Source organism: Drosophila novamexicana, unplaced genomic scaffold (assembly GCF_003285875.2).
Source record: "Drosophila novamexicana strain 15010-1031.04,08,12 unplaced genomic scaffold, DnovRS2.1 tig00000193-arrow-pilon, whole genome shotgun sequence".
Taxonomy (NCBI): Eukaryota; Metazoa; Arthropoda; class Insecta; order Diptera; family Drosophilidae; genus Drosophila; species Drosophila novamexicana.
The window spans coordinates 593,255-618,031 of NW_020824787.1; the positions used below are offsets into that span (position 1 = coordinate 593,255).

Genomic DNA, 24,777 nt, shown 5'->3' on the forward strand with positions numbered 1-24,777 from the left:
AATGGAGCTGCCATATTGATTAGGTTTCGGGAAGGCGGGTAATTGATTGTGCATCGGCTACATGGCCCATTACCTGGCCAGGCGACAGATGATCGATTTTTGCATGCCAGTCGCTCGTCCGCTTATCGCAAGCGTTCGATTTATTTGCTATTCGTTATTATTATTGGCGCACAGATAAGCGACCAACTCAGCGCCAGTCATTGAGCTAACTTGTTCATTTTAACGAATCACAACAGATACAACAAATTACAATCAGCCCTGTTGCCTATAGATATCGAACCTGTAATTGCTTAAGAAAGGGTATTCTGTACTAGGGCACATATATGTAACATGCAGCAGGGAGGTCAAATTTATTTCTAATTATCGAAAGTTCATTTTGATTGAAAGATATCGATAAGTATCGATTATCAGCCAGAGTATATAAACATAGAACTTAGCATTGAACTTTACTGCAGGTCAAATTTATTTCAAATTATCTGAAGTTCACCTCGTTTGAAAGATATCGATAAGTATCGATTATCAACTGGCAGCTAGGGTCTTCTAATTTAATAAGCACGCTCCTGTATAGCTTACACCTATTGAGAATATAATACTTTTTGTTAAGTCCTGGGCCTTGGTATGTACACATATTTTAATGCCATATTTGTTCCCTGAAAATTTCATAAAGATCGGACTGTTAACAATCTAGTTATTTAAGAATGTTGGGCTAAGGGCATGAGAAGAACAACCTCTGTTACAGGGTATCTGCTAGCCGGCTACTCTCCACAAGAAGAACATTGTTGTTTTTTATACTGCGCCTTGAAAACAATATTTTTCATTTGATTATAATTTAACCAAAATAGTCTCCGCTGCAAATATCAAGTGACGCGAGAATGATATAGTTATGGCTTTGAGAAAGCGCATGGAATGGTCGGGGACGGGGCCGGGGGCCGTTTGGGGGGGTGCCGAGTGTTGTAAATGCAATAACAATAAAAACTGGTATAAACGAATGAGACTCGTTTGCATTTGCGGCGCATGTGTGTGTGTGTATGCATTGTGTGTGTGTGTGCTAAGCGTGTGTAATTAATCTCCGTTCATTTGCATTTGGACGATTCGCGATATGACAATGTTTAGAAAAAAGTGAACTCAACCACAAGCACATTAATGCATAGACTACACACACACACACACACATACACACACACATTTCTATCAAACTATAGATGCATATATGTATCTTTTGATTCAATGCGACTTTTGCAGTGGTTATTTTCCTATCGACGACATCAACTTCATTCAACTGGAAATGAAATCATTTTTTTTTTTCAATTAAATCCATTGAAAATCAGGGATATATACACAAGGCATTTCATAATCAGCTGGCTGGCAATAACTAATTTATTAAACGCTTTTAAAATGTTGCATAAATTCTCAAATTGCCATGTTAAATTATAATACAAAACGCAATCAGTTTTATTGACAATAAACAGTCGAACAATAAAAAGAAATTAAACGTGAATTAAGGTTTAAAGCAATTAAATGTGAAGTGCGGAATTGGGATTAAGCACGAGAATGGATGATTTATACACTAAAATTATTAACTCAATTCAAAGAGTCGCTGCACTTGTAATAATTATAAAAGGTTCAAATAACAATAAAAAAATATCCTAATTATTATAAGGAGGTAATCTAACAACTAATTCCACTTCTTGAAATAAATTATAAAAGAATCACGAATAAATACAGAAATTGATTGGGAAGTAGGTCGAAATTTCTTGAAGCTGAATAGAAGAAAGTCAAAACTGCTCTCTAATTGGTAAATAAATTAATTAAAATTAAAATATATACATGTTAATTTCTATATATGTATTTATATAACATATGCATATATATATATAATATATATTTTATCAAATGCATATATGTATATCATATGTATATAAATGATATATTTATCATATATCATAGCATTATTTTATAATATTCATGCATTTCTGATAAGCCCAACTTAGGCTTTCCTTTTACAAATTCAAGAAAACTTTAATTAGTATTTATGGCAAGAGAAGAAATTAACTAAAAATAAATTGTATTAATTGTATTTATTTTAAGAGATATTTATTTGACTGAATATAAATATATATATATTCTATATTCCGTGTATTCCTCTTGCACTTAACCCTCTTTAAAAGTTTACAATCTATATATTTCTTATATTCCTCTTCAACTAAACCCAACTCTAATAGGCTTTAACGCTTTTTTACTTAAATTGAGGCGCAAAAACAAGTTACTGTCATTTAAATAAGTCTGATGTTAGTTGTCAACATTTGTTTAGACTCGGCTCATCAGGTTAATGAATGAGATTTGACAAAGCTGTTGAAAAATCAATAAAAACTGACAAGTTTTGCCCCCGACTTGAGTGAAAGCTAAAAATAAAGCTAAAAATAAAAATACAACGGCATTTAAAGTTTTAACAATTTATGGTGTTTACACTCGAAATTAGTTAGGTTTATTAGCATTTGTTTTTCTGCTTGTTGTTCTTTTTGTTCTTTTTGTTGTTGTTGTCGTGTTTGGCATTGTTTGCCTTGCTAATGCTGCTAATGTTTTGGGGTTCTGTGAGGAGAGTTTATTACCTGGACTGAACTGCCAGCACTGGCATTTCGTTGTTATATCATTCGAGCTGGCCGCTATAAAGAGGGGCAGCTCGAAGAACTTTTCGCACTCGGGATCAACGTAGACGCTGCTCCGGCGACTGCTGAACTGGTCCAGGTCCCGTATGCCCAAAACTTTGCCAACCATCTTGTTGTTCGTGTTGTTGTTTTTGCTCTGTTTTCTTTCTTTTTTTTATTTGGTTTAATTTGCTTTTTTTGGCACCGAGTATTTTATTTAGTATAAGTGTGTGTGTGTTTTTTTTGTCACAGCCACAACAAATACATTTATGTAGATTATTTTGTTGTTTCTTCTGTTATTTAAATATATTGTTTATTTCGCCGCTTGTTTTTATTGTTTTTTATTTTTTGTATTTCTTTTTAATTTATTGCGCTCTGCAATTTGCCTGCTTCGTTTATTCGTCGTGCGAGCGAGCGGCGCAGCACTTGAATTTAATTAGCAGCACATTCAAATTTTTCAATTCACATTTTATATTATTTTTTATTTGCGGTGTGCGGTGTTGTCTTTGTTAATTTCAATAATATTGCATTAAATGTTGTTTTTATTGTTGGTGGCTTTTTATATTCCTTGGCTTGTGCACGGGTTGAAAAACAACATTAAAAAGGGTCTGCGGCGGCGGGGTTGATCGCGAATCAAAATCAAATCGAATGTAAATCGAGAAACTCTGAAATTCCGTAGGCCTACGTGCGACGCGTTCGAATGCGTTCAATGTTCTCAACGGCAGGCCGGTTTCTTGTGTGAATGAAACCGAAAGCTCTGCCAAATGGGGTGGCCAGAGAAAGAGAGAGGGAGAGCACAGCCGGCCAGCCAAGCAGCGTGAGAGCGTGTGTGTGTGTGTGAGTTTGTTTGTGTGTGGGCGAGCGGCAGAGCGGTGGGCGATCACAACCTGGCGCGTGCAAGCTTCGTTAAAGCTTTCTAACTGTTGTGTGTGTGTGTGTGTTTGTGTTTTTATTTTCTTCTTTACGATGCGCTCGCTTTTCGGTTTTTCTTGATTATTTCATTTTTGTTGCTTTATTTTATTTTGGCGCCTCGAACGCTGACAGCGACGTCGACAGCGTCAACAGCTGTTTTCTGTTTTCGTTCTGGCTGCCTGTTGCTCGCCTCTTGACAGCTAATACTCTTAATATGTGTGTGTGTGTGTGTGTGTGTGTGTGTGTGCGCGAGCAGGCGAAACAGCGATAGCGAGAGAACGGGAGAGCGAGCGACCCAAATCCCAGTGTGAAATGCCTTTATAAATAGCCCGCCCCATGCAAAGTGTGGGAAATTTCGTAAGCTTGCGATTTGGCAATGCAACGAAATGTACCACAAGAATTTTGGTACCAACATTTTCCTGCAAACTTGAACGTAACCGTAACGAGCTCAGGTTGAGAAATGCCTCTTGTAATTTGTTTACGGCCACATTTTAGGCGGGAAAACAAATTAGATTTATGAGCCCAACTGTGTGGCAGCAGAGGCAAGTGGGAAAATTGTGGAACATCTTAATGCTAACGGATAGGTACTTTTTCGTGGCACAGTTACGTTAGGAGTAGGGGGGAAATTAGAAAGGGAAATGGTAGCGAGAATGCAGGCAGATGGCCTTCGTCGGGTAGACTAGAAAATTTATTAAAAATAGTTTTTGTTTTTGAAATATTTGCTTAAATTTGGGTAATGTTGTAGGCTTCATTTGCAAATATCAAATATGAAAATATGAAACAAAGTCTGTTTTTTAAAACACAAATTTTCAAAAGTATTTTTGCATTTAAAGCTTTTACAGCAATATTTTTGAGATCATTATTAATAATATTTATACATAAATATTTTTAAAAATTTACTTTAATACGAAATTAAGCTAAGCATTAAATATTTCTTGAATTTTTCCAAATTTTCCACTGCATTTATCATCTCACATAAACGAAAGCTCTTGCGCTTTATTAATTCATTTCATTCATAAATTTTCCATATTTCCATGCTTCATCTATATTTCTGTTGTTCTTTGTTTCATTCACAATTCACGAATACGTAAAACCCAATATATTTGCAATGTTTTGTTTAACCTCACGTGATATTTCCCTATTTCCTGTGCTACGAAACGCATTTCAATAGGAAAAACCACAATTAAAACGATTTTATTCGCCGTTTTCCGTTCGCCGTTTGCCTGTTTTTCTTTTGACACCTTTTTGCATTATTCTCGAATTCAAATTCAGTTTTTTTCACATGTTTCGTCAGTTGGGGAACGTGAAATCTCTTGTTTACATACTCGAGATAGATATATATATATATATATACATATATATATATATATATTTATATATATATATATGTATATAGAGAAATGCAGCTTTATATGTGAACATTGAAAATAAACAACGCGTGGCCAGTGTGAAAAATTTCACGTTCGGTTTTTCATAGCCGCCAAAAGTCAAATGATTAATTAGACGAGCTGCTCAAATACTTGTACATATATGTATATGTGCGAGGAAAATATATGGGGAAAACATGAAAAATCGTTGGCAATTTTCTAGAACAAGCTCTCTCGGTTACCTTTCAAATTTTTGCTGCGCTTAATCAAACGAATTTCGGCGCCCGACTGTCAAAAACCCCAAATTAAATTCTTTCCCAACACCTTAAAATTTATATGCTTTATACAGATATATAGATATGGCCCATCTAGTATATGATGAGTCGATCTGTGGATAAGCCCTCCGTGTTTAAATGTCTCGTAAACAACAAACTTGTGACGAAAGTTTCGCCGACATTTGGTTGGGGCCAACTGCTCATAATGCATATCAAATGACGTGTGCCAAGTTTAGATTGACATTTAGATAAAACACAGATAGATAAGTGCTTCAAAAAATATAATTTGTTGTTTTACAAATAATGTAATACAGTTGCAAGTGTTTTAATCAGCTGAATCTATTTTTTGCCTCTGAGATTGTTTTTAGAACAAATAGAATAATAAATACATATGCTAATGGAAAAGCGGAAAAGTTGGAAAAACCAGTGAACATTTAAATTCTTGAATATAAGCTACTTTAAAGCGATATTATTTGTAGAACCTTGAAATGAGAGGATGTTAAAACTATCGATATATTTTAAACGATTTTTAATTTAACTCGAATTTAACATTTATAGAAACAATCTTAGAAATGGATCTCTTATTGCTTAAAATACAAAAAAATTGTGTCATAAACATAAACATAATTATTGTATAAACATATATTACTTAATTAAGCAATACACATAAATTAAAATCCTACCTAAACTCACACAAAAAACTTTTTCTATTTTAATCGCATTTGATAAATAAAAAAATACTATAAGTTTTGGATCCGCAAAAACCGAAATATTTTATAACAAATTTTCCAAAGGCAATTTTACATCGGAAAATAAATTAGATTTATATAGAGTCCAGCTGCGCGGCAGCAGAGCTGGCAAGTGGGAAAATTACTGAAATATTTGTGGAACATTTTAATGCCAACGGATAGGTGCATTTTTGTGGCAAAGTTACGTTAGGATTAGGGGAAAGTGGGAGATGCAAATAGTTGCGATACTGTACAGTCAGCTTGCCTCTGCTGGGTAGACTGGAAAATGTATTACAAATAGTTTTGGTTGTTGGAATATTTGAAATATTAAAAAAATCTATCCTAGACAAGGCTTTTTTTTTTTGTATTCAAAATTGTTGACTGAATTGGCTTTAACTTTCTCAAACTATTTCAAAATGCTTTACATGAACGATAAGCCAAAAGATAAAGCAACAATAAAGTTCTTTGCTCGTGATAAAAAATTTAATGTTAAGAAAATATTAAATTAAAAAATTTAAAAAAAATAAAAAGAAATTTGATTTTTTTTTTAGCTAGTTGTGACTTTAAATATGATTAAAATGTCAAAATGTCGATGTATATATATTTCTCGGTTGACTTTTACAAAGTCTGTATCTAAGCTAAGATACGTGGCTATAACAACTTGTTCCTTTTCTTCAAACTTCCTTTACATGGACCCCGTTTTGGAGCATTGTGTTTATCAGTGAGAAAAAAAAACAAATGCCCATTAACTAAATTGCAGTCACTTTTGAGACTAATCGTTGCAGTCATAAACCTAACGAGCATTTAATTAAGTAACTATAAATGATTGCTCTTTATAATGCGGGATATCTTTATGGAACAACAAACTGCTTTAGACTGTGGCATAAATATGCACAATAATACAAAGTTTGGGCTGGCTTTCCAAAATTATGAGCACCAATTCCAATTGACGTAGTTTATTGAGCAATTCATGAGCAGATTCTAAATAACCACTCACGATTTATTCACTATTAAATGCAGGCTTTGTTAATTGATCGACGCACATGATTCGACGAGCTACACTATTTCTCAAAAATAACATACGAAAATCTTACTCAAAGGAGCCGTGACTCTTTTTGAGCTCAAAGTCCTTTTTTGGTAGAAAATCTGAATAAATATTAAATATAAATTAAGTCTCAAGCTGATTGAAAATAACATTACTGAATATTATATTTATGTTTTTGTTGAGAGTTTGAGTTCTGTTTATAGACCTAAATCTGTATAGATTTGTTTTTTATAAAGACCCCTCTAATCGATGTTCATATTTTGAAAGTCTTGTTATCAGAAAAATATTTGAATTAAGAATTAGAGCATGTTGTATTCTTTACAGTGTCTTTTTATTGGGTATTTTATTGATGAGCTAAAAGTCCTGTTTTTGTGTTTTTTTTTTAGAAAGAAATCAAATACTTTTTGATACTATTAAAATTTTTAAAGTTTGTTTGAAGTAAAAATTACAAATGTTATCATTTATTCAGCGGGAATTTATTGATGGGGTGTTGATGAATTTAAGATCCTGTTTTCAGCAGAATATCTCAATAACTTTTAATTTTAAAGTGTAAAATTTGTCAAAATTTAAATCAATGTTCTTTTTTACTCAGAAAGTCTTTTGATTTATTTACACTTTGGCAAAAGTTTCTATAAATTATTCCTAAACCGATTTCAATTTATGCTTAAACTGCGTTTTCGTCATATTTTCATATTTTCCACAAAATTCATGAACTCAAGCGTTTTCCCCAGAAGAGCACACGCTAAAAACCTTTAAACTTGTTCAGCGAACTGCATTTCCCGGTATCTGCCCAGCCAATATATAAACATATATATATATATATATATATATATATGTCTAAAGAATCAAGTCGAAAGCAATATGCAGACAAGTTTTTCAATTGAAATTCAACAACAATAAATTACAACAAACAAATAAAATTATTGTGACATGATCTAATGTGCAATTTTTAGAAGAAAAGCGGAAACAATGCTAAAAGAAAATTGACATGTGAAAAGCGAGCAAAGCCAGACGCCAAAGGAAAACCTTAAAAACAACAATTGTAAGTGCGGGAGGGGGGGGGGGGGGGGGGGGGGGGGGGGCATATAAAGGGAGAGGAGGGGCTGGGGGGATTGCGAGCATGCAAATTGCAAATGCAATTTATTAGACCCAATCTTTGGGCTGCCCCGTTGACTGTTGACGTTTATCGGTTGACGACATTGTCGGGGTCCGCATGTGTTGCCAACAACAACAACAACAACAACAACAACAACAACAACAACAACTACAACAACAACAACAAGTACATCTACAATTACAACAATAATACAGCTACAACTGACCGCTGCATCTAAATTTAAATTTTAACAAATTGAAGAAACCGCAACCCAAAACACGTTCAACCATTTTTTTCTGATTTTTATTTTGTTTGTTTTTTTTTTTTGGCAGAAAATTCGTGTTGTTGTTGCTGATTTTGTTGTGTTGATTTCCAAATTGTCAAAGTTTGCTAATTGGAACAACGCGTATTTTAAATTTGAATTCAGCTTAAAATTAACAAAGTCTAAATTTAGTTGCAGGTCCCCGCCTAGAGATGATCTTTGGACTTTGTTACACATCCAATATCAAGGCAGTCAAAAAGAAAAACAAAGCCAGAAAGTAAGGACACACCGAAGTTTTAATACCCTGCTAGACATTGCCCTTTTGCAGATATGCGAGAATCATAAGACCAGTTCGCATAGAAACAATCAGAGGAACGGACGGACCTGGCTGATCAAGAATATATATAATGCACCTACTGCGGACTTTACAAAGAAAAGAAGAAAATAACTTTAAAGAGGGGCGCTTTAATTTGTTATTTAATATTTAAAGCTATTACTTGACATACAAAGTGTTGACTGGATCAGCGTTATATCAAGATAATCTTGTAATATTTAAAATATTCACATTAGAAGGTATTTCAATTGCAGGGCAATCGGCGTTCTCCTTAGATTTAAACTATTTTCTGGTAAGATCAAAGCACAGTTTTTTATCGTAAGCATAAATATTATCTTAAACTAAATATCATCTTACTGCTTAATTTAAATGGGAAAATGTATGTAAAGTTATTTATATGAAATGCATATAACTATGTTTGTGCCCATCAGCTAAATATGAATATATATATATATTCAATTAATAAAATGATCATAAGTGAGGCTTAAAATCGCATTCAAGTTAGTTGGAAAACTACACTTAATAATTTTCATATGACATGTTACATATAAAAGTTGATAACAGAGATTATCTTGTAGTTAAATTTTATATTATGCATAATTCAAATTCTGGCATTATCTGACGAGAGTCACACAGAGCGAGAGAGACAGAGACAGCGAGAGAGAGAGAGAGAGAGAGAGAGAGACAAATGATGCCTGCTTTTGGGCAACTTGAACGTCAGCCACACGCTTTGACAAAGGCACGATTTTGAATTGTTAATCAATTAAATTATTTACGGGCTTCAACAAGGCTGCTGCCTCTTCTTCTTCTTTCAGCATTTGCTATAAATAAAAGACGCACGGAACAGAGAGCAGGCTACCCCTTCTCACCACACCCCACCCACCCGTGCCGGCACATGTTGAGCCGCAGAAATTAGCACGCTTTTGGGCCATAAAACAAAACAAAGAGCACATGACAAGAGTCCAAAATTAAACCATCTTCAAAGTGGGTTTACGAAATATTTTTGGGGCGTAGCCTGCGCCGCAAACGTGGCTCAAATGCTGGTAGTTTTCCGCGTGAAAATGGCAGATTCTTTGTTCGATTTGCAGTTGCATATTAATTAAATTTGCGATCTAAGTGGGCGGCTGCTGCTGGATCCGAGCGGGCGCCGTGACCAAATTGTTTAGTGCTTTATAAAAATAACAAAAAATCAAATAAAAAACAATCTAATTTATTTAGTCGTGCGAAATGAACTAATTAAGCAATTGATTAGTTTATAGCGCCGAGATATGCGTATATCTATTAGCTAACCCCCTATTGGCACCTCTTTGAGCCTGGTACTGGGCAGTAAAATGTAGATACAGATGTAGATATATATATATATAGACGTGCAAATGTGGATCAAAGATCAGCAGCATGTGAGAATTGTGAGAATAGGGGCTTGTTTTTGTTTTTTAGCAGTTCGCAACAGGTTTTTGCTATTTATTTTGCATCGAAAATTCGCAAATTAAATTTAAAAAATCAAAATACAACATTTGTTGCTGTTTTTCTTTTAAATTTATAAAGGTATTTATAAAAATGCATGTAAAAATATTTGTTAAGCATTTTAATTTACAGCCTTTTGTTAGGTCCATTAAACTTGCATAGTTAAAGCGTGCAGATAATAATCATTAAAACGCATACATAAATATGCAATTTTAATATTTTGTTGAATTGACAGCGTATTGTTTAGTCTATCATCAACGCATAGATAACGCTGGCTGGTGTTTTTTTAATATCTGCTTCGTTCTACTTTTCAAAAATGTATTCAAGTTTTTCAATAGACCCAACAACAGCTGCCAGCATACGCGGCGTATGCGTAATATAATGTGCCTTAATGATGCGATTGATTCGACTACCTGACTGACTGACTGATTGACCAACTGACTGAGATATTGAACGCACGCGACTTATGTCGCGAGGTGCGATAATTAACGAGTTGTCATTTTAAAGCCAATTTTGGTTTAATGTGCATTGCGATTGCAGTTTGAAGGCTGCTGCACGCACACACGCACACACACGCACAGAAGCATCTATTTACATAACAAACAGACGCACGCACGCACACACACACACACACACACACACACACACACACATATGCGCTCAGTGCGTATGCAATACAAACATAAAGCAATTTTCTACAGCAGTCAACAGAGCACGCGACTCGTTTCGTTGTATTTGTTGTTGTTGTTGTTGTGGTTGGAGAGTTGACAACTTTTGGGCAAAGGCGCGCGCGTAACGTTCGTAAGCAAACCGCAACGCCCGAGGGTTGAACTGAAACTGAGCGCAATGTTCGATCGCCGCACGCCGCTCACCAGCAGCATCAGCAAAGCAAGAGTTGAAGAGAGCGCAGCACAAGTTGCGCTCACGGGCATGCGGACGTACAGGTGCAGTGTGGCCGCACAGAGCGCACAGCTAATTGTTTAGCCAAACATTGGGGCGGTCGCAAAAAGCTCACGGCCAAAGCTTTTAATTAGATAAAGGCAAACAAGCAAAAACACTAAATTAGCCAAAAGCTTTGCCAATTTCAATTGAAGTTTTAGTTTTAATTGCCGCTCTTTCGCTGTCCCTCTCTCTCTCTCTCTCTCTCTCCCTCTCTTTATCTCGGCGCAGTTCGTTCAACTTCAGGTGCTGTCTGTTAAGAGTTTGTCAATAATGTGCATGATTCTCTTACATTCCTGCCGGAACTGTTTATTGTTGATTCTTGAGCAATTAGCCACTTCTTGCTCTTCGCTTCTTAGCGGTTGACAACAGCTCAATGGGCCATAAATGCAATCGATGCGCAAAATATTGCTATTTCAATTTATAACGCAGTCACAATTGCCGTTTAATTGATATGGAAATGAGTCAAGTGTGCTTTAGCCATGGTTAAGTCAGCCTAATGCCGCATCAGCTGATCTTAACTCTAATTGGCGGTTTTGAATGTGACTCGTTTTATACCCTGTACCCATGAAAGGGCTTAAGGGTTATTCTGATCATTATTCGAAGCAATTATCGATCGGCATCAATTACATAGTCGAACCAGCCTTTTTATTTGTGTTTGGAACGTAATTCTTCCTACTAGTAAATCACGTGCAGATCACGTCAGGTCCAAGTTATCGATAGCACACTTTGTTTTCACTAGATAGATAAGTATCGATTTTCAGCTTGGCTTGTCTGACCTTATTTAGAAGTCAATATACCCTAGAGACTACAAATTTAGCATGTATAAGGATTGGACTGTAAGACAAAGTGTGGGTCTAAGGTTAAAGCGTGCTACACAATTACAGGATATCCGCTATTCGGATACTTTAGCCCCTGCTGTTGTTGACGCTGTTATGCAAGGCGCAACAAGGTGTAAATCAAAGCCGTCGCATGCGACTATAAAAATTATATTCAGGTGACAGTTAGCAAACATTCGACGGCGCAGATAATGGAATAATGCGAAAACGCTTGGGAAATGAAATAAACAATAACAAAGCGCCGACTAAGTTAATATTTAAGAGGGACTTAGGAAATAAAAAAAATATTACAAAAAAAAAAAAAAAAACAGATGTGTAAAGAGTTTCTTATCTTTTGGTTTGGGTCTTTGTTCAAGGCTTGGCATCTACTTTTTGCTCAAAATGCATGTGGAATGGGTACCCTCAAATATCCTATATAGATCAAAATTTCCCACTTCGATAACTCGGTCAAAACTCAACCGATTTTCATAAGGCTTAGCTTTTTGTTCATGATTTGACCTCTAGATTACCAACATTATTTTTTGTCAAAATTCACGTGAAAATGGTACCTTTATTATTATTTACCTATTATTATTATAATTTTTTTTACCTATTTAGACATACTATAGGTCGAAATTTCCCACTCCCATAATTCTGTCAAATCTCAACCGATTTTTATGTGGTTTGGCTTTTTGTTAATGGTCTGAAACTCTCGATCAATTTGGCATCCAAATCATTATTCTTGGTCAAAATTCATGTGGAAATGGTACCCTCAAAGACAACAAAAAGAATGTATGCAAGATATATTTTAAAGATATGATATCTGTAAGATCACACTTTAGACTCTGAAGATTGCTTTTAATTTTAATTAATTAATTTTATATTTATTGGCCCTTAAAATGCCAAAAAAACAAAACATAAAAGTTTCCTGGTTTAAGCTATATGCTTTAATTTATATTTCATGACAACTATTTTTATATTTCTCTGATCCTACAGTGGCGTCCATATTTGCACTGCAGGCGCACATTAACTAAATTTATCCAAAGCACACTTTCAGGCAGCCACACAAAAACGAATTGTCAGCAACAAACCTTCTCGCGCCCGCGTTAAAACTTTGCATACTTTTAAGAGCAACAAAAATCGATTCAGATATATTAGCGTGCTGTTAAAATAATGAACTATATGCTAGTCACTAGCATTTTAAATGCCAACAGCTGCAAATGTTTTATTAAAATAGGCACTCAACTTGAAGCTAAGTGCGAAAATATACAATCTGTATGTAAATTGCTCTTAAAACGCCAAAAAGGGACAGCTGCAATAAATGGGGCGACTGCTGTTTGCTATCCACTTCCACGACCCTTCCCTCACACACCGCATTTGCATCCTGACTTCTATTTATCTTGGCAGAGCACAAACAATGTTATCTGGTGCAGAAGAGAGCGCACATAAAAAGCTACAAATATAAAGAGAGAGCGAGAGCGAGGGGCTGCATACAATTTGCCGGCTGGCAGCTTTTGTAACTAAAATTAAAACCAAGTTGCGGTTGTTGTTGTTTATGTTGTTGCTGCAATTGCTTTTGTTTTTTTTTTTTTTGTGAGGCATTTGAAAATGAAAAGAGCACGTAAACAAAAAGCAGATGAGAGAGCGCTTAGGCTGAGTACGTGTGACGACACTTAGTGCTTGACCTCAGCGTAGAAACACACACAGACACATGTCTGTGTGCCTTTGTATTGAAACAAACGTGTAATAAGCAGCGCCGCTGTTGACAGTGGGGCCAAAAACAAAAAAAGGTGAACAAATGAAATTGTTTAACATTTTCCCCGCTGCTGCCCAACGGCCAAATGTTAATGGCCAACATTTATCGATTGCCAGTGATGGATTAGTCCGCTTTAATGGGGGCAAGCTCTTGTGGTGCGCTAATGAAAATGGTAAATGGAATTGGGAATCGCCTCCACGTTGCCATCAATCAGTGCCGGCAGCTGGCGAATTTCAACAGCTGTTCGTCCACACATACAAGCACTACAAATATTTATGGCTTTCAATTAGACGTGTATTTGATTTTGATTCCCATGTCTAGTGAAAGGCTATATAAATAATGCGGGCAGGGGGATGATAATTAGTCAATTGAACAAGTCGATATTTGGGCTTGAGTTCTTTAGTATATTTGATTACTATTAGGCCTCAATACTGAAAGTTTTACAAAGCAAGCAGTGCTAGAACTGTTTGGGAATTACAGCACGTGCGGCCACTATTTTCTTAAATTTCCCTTTAGAAATAATTTGCCAAGAATCAATCTTAATGCAGTTTAATTAGAAAAACTTTCAACATTTGTGTTCTTCAATTTTGGTTTTAGTAAGAATTTCTATAAAATTGATCTTAATTCAAGTCAACTAGAAATGGTTTCAAAACATGTTTTGATTTATAAAAAATTCAGCTATTAGTGCGAATATTACCTAAAGTTTTGACAGTTAAATATGCTCTAGTCCTTCCATAAAATGATCAACAACCAAGTCTATTTTTTTTTGGGAAAGAACACCGAGAACTTAGGCGTGAATTCGTGAGATCTTCTCACACGCAAACTGTCGTGACTTGGTGCACGAACACACACAAACAAAGACACACACACACACACACACACACACACACACACGCACACACACTTGGACAGAGGAGCTGCCTTTTGGCTGTCATTATTAATAAATCAACCGCCCCGCCGGCTGCACTAAGCCCCTCGCCCAACCCCCCAAACCCCTATCGAACGTAGGCGTTGATTGTTTTATGTGAGTACGGATCAAAGCAACAAAAAGCGCGTTCAGCATTGGAGAAGGTGCTGGAGGGTGGGCAGGGGGTGAGGCATATGACAGCAAGTGGGCGTGCCGTGTCACTTTAACGGATTTGAACTCTGAACTGGCCAAAAATGAAATAAAAACAGAAATGACAAACGAAAATAACAAAGCGCATATATCACATGTTTGCATATCAAAATTGCCTTAATCATTTTAATTGGACTAATCTAATCATGAGGCACAGCAAAAGGAAACCAAAAATATAAATAAGAAAAACAATTTATACAAGGAGGCATATTCTGTTTTTAATCTTTAATCCGTTTAAAGTTATAAAAAAAAAATGCTTTTCAAGTGGATGATTCTTTCAATTTGGATTTCAGTTTATGCCCCCGTTTCACTCACACCCTTCCTCCCTCATTCCCTCTCGCTCTCCCTCACTCCCCCCCTCCATCACACTCTGCTCTTTTAGCAGCGGTCAAAACGGTCAAATTTTGATTTCAAGAAATACATTTATTGAGAATAATACTAAAGAAAAAAATTATTCTGGCGTAGAATATATGTTCGAGACATTTATAAATATTTTAAGATATCTATTATATAATTTAAAAAAAAAAATAAAAATCTGCCATCGCCCACCCAAAAAGGCAGAAAAATAAATCAAAACGAAATATGTCGAGAAAGTAGGCATATTTTTGGCACACCGAAGTTTAAATACCCTTGTGCGAAAAGGGCAGCTCGTAAATGTTGAGCTTGATTATAATATCTTGGAAAACCAAATAATTTACCCATCCTTCCAATGACAGCTATAGCATATAGTGGCTCGATGTTTATGGGATTTTCCATATATGTAGGAAGCATAGGGAAACATATAAATAAAGCAGACAGACAAGTTCGTATAGAAACTGAACAGACGTACCTGACTATATGGTCTCGGCTATTGATGCTGATCACGAATATATATGCGTTATGGGATCGGAATTGTCTTCTTCTGTGCGTTGCACACTTTATAACGAAATAATAATACCCTCTGCAAGGGTATAAAAACCACAACAAAGAATCATAAGGCGAAAAGACAATTCACAAAAATTCTTTAAAACTGGTTTGGGCCAGTTACAGAAAACGGATTCCTCGACGGATTCGCACACTTTTCGCATATTTATAGATGGGGCACGTGCTCCCATTGACGTGGGGCCAAAGGCGTAGAAGGGGGGGCGGGGCGGCGGAAGAGGCAAATTGATTACATTTTATGCTACGCTCCGTTCGCGCTGCTCGACCAGATTTATCGAGAAAAGCGAACGCGTGTGGCACTTATGATATGTCCGGACATATTTCTATATATATCGCAATATATACATATATGTATATATATATATGCCATGGCCTGATCTGCGGAAAGTTTTCATTTGGCAAAAATTGAAAAAGAAATAAAATAATGTGAAACACTTTTTATCAAGAGGCTCGAGAACATAAGACAAGAAGAAAAAATGCCTGAATTTTACGATGTTTTCTTTTTGCTTCTTGAATTGAAAACAAATAAGTATAAATATATATATATATGCATGATATAGAGTATATAGTGTACATTTTAGCGAACATAATTTCAACAAATCTCTCGTCGTTTCGCGTCACGAGTGAACGAAAACATTGCTCTCTGTTTTGCGTAAGCAAAAATTCTGCTTGGCAAAAGCAAATAAATATTAAATCTTAAGCCCATAAACTTAATGTCGAATACCATATTCATACATATACTATATAATCGATGCCATAGAGATGGCACGCGGCCTGTGACAGGAGACTCTTTAAGATATATATACATATAGTTTGTTTTTCGCTATAATAAGAAGATTAACACATATACAAGAATTTCAATATATTTGCATATGTTTTTCTTGCTAAAAGATTGAATATAATTTAATAAAATAAAAAGAGATTTCGGAAAATAAGTGTTGCCTGAAAATGTTAATTAGAAAATTCGTCAGAGATCTATAGAAAAACATTTTTAATCCCTTCAAAGATTATATAGATCGAGCTACAATTATCCAATTTAATCAAGTATCAAATTTTCATACAAATTGAGAAAAAGTAAGAAACCTTGACTAAGCTCGGGATTTGTGGAGTTCAAGATAGAGTTCTTTCACGGTGGAATTTTAAGCACACGGGGAATACCCGCTGGTCTCATATATTTGAGCAAAGATCATGTGAAAGTTACGTCTTGCTGTGACGTGTGCTGAAAATGTGGCCAAGATAAATTGTTAACAGCTCTTATGAATGATATTACTCACGCAAGCAAAAGTATCTCGAATGTATTTAATATATATTATATGGAAAACAGCTCAGAAATTATAAAAGAATTTTACAAATTTTCTGACTAGTAATTAATTTAATTTTTAATTGATTCTAAATATCGAAATACAACATTTTGCCTAATACTTTTAGTTGATAATCTCACATCACATGTTTAGCTGCTGAGTTCGATATGAAATTTTATCACGACGCAGAAAAATGATGAAAAATCATTAAGCAAAACGGAAAAATGGCAGCGGGATGTGGGGGAATGAAAAGAAAATTGCATTTATTTTTAAACAAATTAATTGGCCGCTCGCCAACTGCCATAAAAACGTTTGTGTTTTGCTAACTAACTGTGCAAAATGCGAGCGACAATAACAACAAATACAACGAACAAATTCTTTAGCATTATGTCAAACAAAAATATGTGTAGATACTTCATATACATGCATATGTCGGAGAGCAGAGACATTGCAAATTGGAATTTCCCACGCTGAAATGCCGAAATAATTACTGTGCCAATTATAATTCTTAAAAGGAATCAAATATATATATTGTGTGCCATACACAGCTTATAAGCGAATGTGCAAGACCTGTTTACGTTCAGAATGAAAATAAATAACCAAATTCAAAATCAAAATCAAGGCCAATGTCGTCAACGGCTCAAAGTAGCTTCCACTAATGGCCGATTGGCCCGATTGCAATTTCAATCGCAAATGCAAATGGCATTAATGCATGTTGGCAGTTTGACAAAATATAACCAAGTGCAAGATTCGATAAAACAATAAATAAAAGAGGAATATCATAAACAAGCATTCACCACTTGCGAAATACCCTGTGCACGGATAGCTGCAAGAATGGGCCATGCCGGCATCTGATAATTTCAAGGCTGGCACCAAAAACAGGATTCATGAGTGTGGAAAATAGGTTCACGAACGGAACTTAAGAGCAGAGCAATCATTTCTTGTACCCTGAAGCCATTTAAAATATGAAGGGGTATAATGTTTTTGGGTAAATGTATCTAAAATGTAGAAGGAAGCATCTCCGACCTTATAAAGTATATATATTCTTGATCAGCATCAATAGCCGCGTCGATCTAGCCTGTACGTCCTTATGATCACAGAGCCTATAAGAGCTGGAGCTAGAGCAAATCTCTTAGTCTTTAAAGTCCAGATTCTCAAAACTTGACATGTAGCTAATAGAATATTAAATACAAATCAAGCATCTTTTATTTTATAACTGACTTAACTGCATTTGTTTTTGGCAGAAAAAGATTAAGGGTATCTCCAAGTCGGGCTCTCCCGACTAGAGCATACTTGTTTCTTAGTAACCTAGCTTATAGTAGCCACTGTCATGGCTCATAAAAGGGCACAGATAATATGGACTCGGCATTGAACATGTTGCCAATAGCTTGTATAAACCCCTACTTAAGGGTGTAAGCTATCAACCCAATGCATTCTTTACAAATACAGGGTGTGCAGATGGCGTATAATTACATCCTCAAAACATTCCTAAGCAACTCACGTGTTGTATTACAAACTAAAATGTAAAATTTAATTGTATTTGCTGTATCATAGAAATTGAATTGATTTTTGCTTTTGACATTTAGTCAACTTTTGCCACGCAAATTGATTTTCTTTAAAGCAAATATTTATCCATATATGAATTATAACCAACTGCTGTGGTTATCAACAATGTAGGTCAATGGGTTGTATGACCTTCATTATCAGCACATTTCGTATTTCCATTGAATAAGCTCTGATTTTTGATTAGTTGGCCAACTTTCAAATGTTTGAACAATATTCTCGAGCCTTTCCCATAAGGGCAACGCAAAAGGGCAAAGCAGCTGTAAAATGCGTGCAAAGTGCAAAATTAATTTCTGTTAAAAGTTTATGTTAATTGCAATTTGCATTTTGCAATCTAAACAAACGAATTTCACGGAGCGTCGAAAATAAAATCCTATTGAGTAAACAAAAAATCAACTGAGCCGTAGCGCAAACAAAATTTTAAAAATTGTTTTTCATATTTTGTAACTAAAACAAAAGGCTCAAATTATGTAAGAGCCAGAATTTTATGATTTGTGTATTCCACTTGCAAAATGTTGCAGTAGAAAAAAATTATAAATTCGCGACTGCGCAATGCTCTACTTTCCGGCTTTGGAAAAGAAAATTGAACTGACTCTAAAACTGAAAAAAGTCTCAAAGAAAAAAATAATAAAAAATTATTTAATAGGTCTTTCACTGTTTTTCCGCTAAATCTATCAAATTTGTTTAGTTTATTGTTCAGCCTTTAGACTAAGAACAGAGTATCGGGAAGTCAGTAGATTGCGACTACAATTATCTTCATTTCTGGACTTACTTTGATTCTTATTGCATAACATCCCATTGATTCTACCATATTAACAGGGTGTCTTCTAGTTCAGCTCATTAAAGTTTCTCGCTGTTGAATCTCGATTATATATTGTTTCAATGTTTATGTTTACGCAAAGCTGTTAGCATAATTTGACATGCTGCATTCGGGCTATTTTTCTCCAATTTTGTTTTCCACTTGCGTGCTTTAATAGTTCACAAATACACATAATTTTAACGGCTCGATTGGAAAAAATATATAAAACATTAAAAATAAGCAAAACCAGTGTGGAGTCCAATATTGCGCACAAGGAATCGAGTTATATACCCTTGCTCAGTAGAGTACCATGATTTTGTCATGACAAGTGAAGAGCAGAAAGTTGCGACTGATTATATATAAAGTATTTATATATACTCTTCAACAGCATAAATGCAGGTTTCGATATAGCCTTGACTGTTTGTCTTTTCAAGTGCAAAGAAGTTTCTCAGTTTTAAGGCAATCTTCGTAGTCGGGGCATCGACACAATATAATACATATAAAGTTAAGCTCTTGTATAATAAACTTACTTGTCTTTAAGATATCTTGACAAAACTCCACATTTACTTGTTTCACTAGACTTCTTATATAAAAACGAAATGCTATCAATATCCGTAATTTTCTATTAATACAAAATATTATATTAAATATCTTCTCACATATCTGCAAAACATTTTAAAAGAGTATTTAATCTTCGATGTGCCGTATGTGTTTTCTAGTTTTTTATTTATTTATTTAATTTTTTTTTGGCAAGTCGGCCTGGCGTGGCCTGCCCAGGCGGTAGAAACCATATTAGCCCGTAATTATTACAAATGCCTATATTTAATTTATTTTGCTTGTACAAAATTTAATTTGTGCGTTTTTTGTTTGTATTTTTCCGTTTCTGTTTCTGTTGCCGTTTATTGATTAATGAATTTTAGTCGGCGGCAAAGCACACAAACAAATAATCTTTCATGCAATGCATAAACTAATATTTCACTCAAAATACATTTTCTGCAGCGTTCTGAAAACACGTGTGTGCTCGGTGCTATATAAACACAAGCACAACAAGACCTACAGACATATATACATATGTATAGGTATATCATATATATGCCCAGATTATGCCCATATCTATAGAAGATCAATTCACATTTTGCGTGGGTGCGTGTGGTAGTCATTAAAGTTTCGACCTTTCGTTGTTTTAATTTTTATATTTATTGCAAAAAGAGCTCATTAAAACGCGAGCTCGCATATTGCTTCGTTTTTTTTTTTTGCTTTTGCCCAGAATTTATGCGCCTGCTGTTCAGTTTTATAATGTATATATATATATATATATATATATATGCATATATCATTTTTGTTGTTGTTTGTTTGTTGTTTTTCTGAGCAGCTCTCAGATATTTTTGTTTACTTAAAAGGCTCAAATTGATGACTGGAAAATGTAGCCCATTTGAAAAGCTTCTAATTTGCATGTCTCTAGATAACTTTGCATGTAAGTTGGAGTTCCCAAAACAGAAATTCGTTAATACGCTCTTACAAGCGATAAAACAGTTTAAAGAAGGCAAGAAGCTTTTCAGACAAGCTTTAAGCATTAAGCAACAATTATTGGATATATAAACTTTAATTTTCATGCCTATCCTTTCTTGCCTTTAATATATATGAAAATTGCTTGTACTCGAACTTTTAACCAAAAGCTTTCTCTTATCCAGTCTCTTATTTAAAAGTAGCTTAAAGCTTTTTACTAAACCTTTTTTCAATCATTAAAATGTTATTTTTATGTAACTTTCCTGCTTCAATAAGATATAAGTATTGCAGTCGAATTTTTTAAACCAGTCTAAAATGGAAATGCTTCTCTAAAAATATATGAATATTGTTTTTTTCTTTTGCTTTTTGCTTAAAGCTTTGTATTCATTCAGCCTTAAGTGTAAAAGTAGCTTAAAGCTTTTATGTTACTACGATTACGCTATACATTTTGTTCATTCGAAACATGTACCTAAATTTTTCCAACAGATCTTATTGTAAATTATATTAGTCTTAATAATCTTAACAACTATTTGAAATATTCATTTGACTCACCAGTTTGCTTTGGTAGAGAGTAAAAATCGAGTGTTTTGATTTCCGATGTTTCCACATGCGGCGCGAATCCCTCGTATAAATCGCTTTCCTCCACAATGCCGCTCAGCTTATCGGCCTGAGCCGATGTATCGGCACGATGGTAGGGCATCTTCTTAGCCAGTGTTTTCTTCTTAACTGTCTCCGTTTTTGAGCAGTGTATGCCTGTGGCTCCTTAGTAAATAGGTGTGTACGTGCAGTTGGTTTTCTTATTTCTTAAGAGCTTGCGTTTGGTTTAGGCGCAATTTCTGTCGTTATTTTCAGTATTTGTTAATTTTGTGACTAGATCAACTTTATTTGCAGTTGGTTGTGATTTTTTGTTGGTTTTGCTGTTGCTGTTGTTGTTGTTGTTGTTGTTTATGTGGCATTTATGGAGATAGAAACACTCCAATACGATGATGCCGCGCGGAATTCATTATAATGAAAGATTTAAAACAAATACTGCGCGAGCATATTGTTGTACATAATAAAAGAGCGGCACTTCAGGGTCTGCAAGAGATAAGAAGAGAAAGGACTATAAATAAAATTAATTGAAACATTTCACAAACTGTCTTTAATCATTGCAAGGTGTATTTTTAGCACCAGTGCATGGTTCCAACTGACTTTTAAATAGGTGCAAAAGAATATTAGTTCATAATAAAGTCGTCACAGTTCTGACAAAAAGCAAAAATAGTTTGAAAATTAATTAACCGCTTCTTCGCTCAACTTTTGATGTTAAAGAAGGCTCAAAAAGAATTCAAGATTAAAAGTGAGGTTTATGTTGAGATACCTTGACTTTGACTTTACTTTGCAGATTGATCCGATCTCTATTCTTATTGATTTGTAGTAAAAAATAGTCTATATCCCCTATGTCTCCTAAAACCTCCACTAGGGTATAAAAAAATCAAAAACAATACAGCCATAATGTGGGCTGTGGCCTGTGTGGCTTTGGCGTCTGAGCGTCGGGCCAACGAGCAAGCAGCCGCCGGTTCAAATTCAGCTGCAGTTGTCAATACATGCCTATTTGTTATTTGTTATTATACAATAATAATAAAAATAAAACAGTTGCAAAGTCGTAATAGTTGGCAAACAAGGTAAGCTTAGCTATAATCTAAGCTGGATTTGTTTTCGGCAAATAAGGCTAAAATTTTGCGAATGTTTCGGGGGAACGGATTTTGCTGTCTCAGCGGGTTTTCAGTCAAGACAAACGGCATGCCGGCTAGTGGGTTTAAAGGAAATCTTATCAGCTTATTTATTGTTTATTATCATTTAAATGTTTGGCATTCCAACTAACGCCAAATAAACAAAAATCTGTGTAACCCAATCATCATTCATCAGTCAGACAAACGAGCGGGTGGCAATGAATCCATATACTTTTTATGTGCATACGTATGCACATATATAAATATTTGTATATATATATATATATATATATATATATATATATATATATATTGTCCTTGTCACTCACGCCCGCACGGAGGAGATCTGAATTGGGCGATTGGTTCAATGACACGCATGAAAAACAACTGGGAGCATTTCAATTCATTTGGGCCAACACAACAAAATTCCAATTGTAGACAAGGCGTCGGGCGTCGGGCGCCTCTGGGCCATAAAATACATGAAACGGCATTAAATGCCAGCAGCAATAAAAATCAAAACTGGCCGCAGAGTTAAATGTGCGCCATATAAATACAGCCTGAAAGTACTTCTGAGGCTCCCAAATGTCGCGTCTTAGTCAACTGACGCTGAGGGTGGACACGGTCAGCAGCCGGTTCTGATTTCGATTTCAGTAACGATAGCTAATTAGTATTTGGCAGGCCCGCAAACCGGCACAGATATATCTCGATTGCTCATAAAAAAATACCTAAAATATATATAATATACGCTGCCGCAAATACAAATCACTTGTAAGTACGTTTAAAATAAATGTCAGCCAATATTTGTTTAAATGAACTTGCCGAAAAGCAAAAAAAAAGTTGTACAAATCAATTTTGCATTAGAAAGTCAATTTGGGAAATTATTGTGCTGCAAAAAGTACAAATAAATAAAATACATTCAAGAATGTTTCTAAAAACAAAGATTTTTATTAATATTCAATGATTTTTATTTATATTTTTTAAGCCTCTTTTGATTTGCCAAAAACAGAAGCTTTTGTGAGTATAAAGCTGCAGAGATATTTAATTTCCCATCAGGCAGTGACAAAATATTTCCAATATATAAAAACAAATATTTCGACTATGCGCACTGCATAAATAATTATAATAAAATATTCATTTGCACACGCTGCGTATACTCATTTGCTTTAATTAGGCTACACGTATGCAATATTTATGGGCTAGATTCATTAAGATATATTTAATTTGAATATAAATGAAAGTAATTCAATAAAGTTCCAATACAAATTCCAAAAGTCAATTACAAAATGCTAAACACTATTTTCACACTCGCTGCGTATACTTAATAAAAATATATTCTACGACACACGCTGCATTTAGGCTCAATCCAAGCGAATAATACTAACCGAAATAACAACTAAAAGTTTGCCGCCTGACTAAAAACCAAAACAAAAACATGTAAAAGTGCTCGAGTCGGGAGTGTCCGCCTAAGGGTTACCCTGTACCTTCTTCTTACAACACCAAATGGCTAGAAAATAAAATATAGTTGTGTTCTGGATATTCTGGATTTCGATATAGATTTTTATCGATTGCTTGGAAACGTTGTAAGTTATCGACTATCGAAAAGAATCTCGTACTGCGCGGGAGGATCACGCATCATGTCTCTAGCTCCTCTAGATTAGATGTTAATACAAAAGCATTATACCCTTTTTGCCCATTTTCAGGGTATTAAAACGATATAGTTTTTAAAATATTTGTATTTTTGTTTTGTTAGTTTGTTTCTTCTCGTCGCGTTAAAATGTTGACGAATGCTTTCATTTCATCGCCTGTTCCGCAATTCGCATGCTAAATAGTTGAGTGGAGGGTGCCCGAACTGCCCTCCCCCCGTCTGATGCCCCACGCCGCACTCTCACGGCTACTGTGGGTAAAAACAAAAGCTAAATGCGAAAATTGAATTGCAAATTTCAATTGAAATTCTGCGCACGTTTCAAAAAACCGAAGCGACCAGCAACAAACACTGAAATAACAACAAAAACAAAAGCAACAATCAACAACAACAAAGCGAGATCAACAACAAATACTTCTTTCAGTTTCATTTGACACTTTTAATGATTTCGCTTGTCAACAACATTCAGTTAGTTCGCAGAGTTGGGGTGGCGGCTTTTTGCGAAGTGTGGAAGGGGCAAGCGAGGGGGGCACATTGACGGACTAGACAGACGGGCCTGATAGATCGTTGCGTTCCGA

At 35.1% G+C, this 24,777-nt stretch overlaps 1 protein-coding gene across 13 annotated transcripts in view; it reads right to left on the minus strand.

The window, feature by feature from the left end:
- The window catches only part of LOC115759157 (GTPase-activating protein skywalker), a 64,335-nt gene that overhangs the window by 16,663 nt on the left and 22,895 nt on the right, over positions 1-24,777 (minus strand). For 5 of the 13 annotated variants that reach the window (XM_030700026.1, XM_030700021.1, XM_030700020.1 and 2 more), the window contains one exon: positions 21,401-21,925. In XM_030700026.1, the coding sequence (XP_030555886.1) occupies positions 21,401-21,548 (148 nt within the window). In that variant the 5' untranslated portion in view covers positions 21,549-21,925. Of the gene's footprint in view, positions 1-2,609; positions 2,837-21,400; positions 21,926-24,777 lie in introns of those variants that run through there. The other 8 variants (XM_030700012.1, XM_030700019.1, XM_030700018.1 and 5 more) reach the window with 3 other exon arrangements.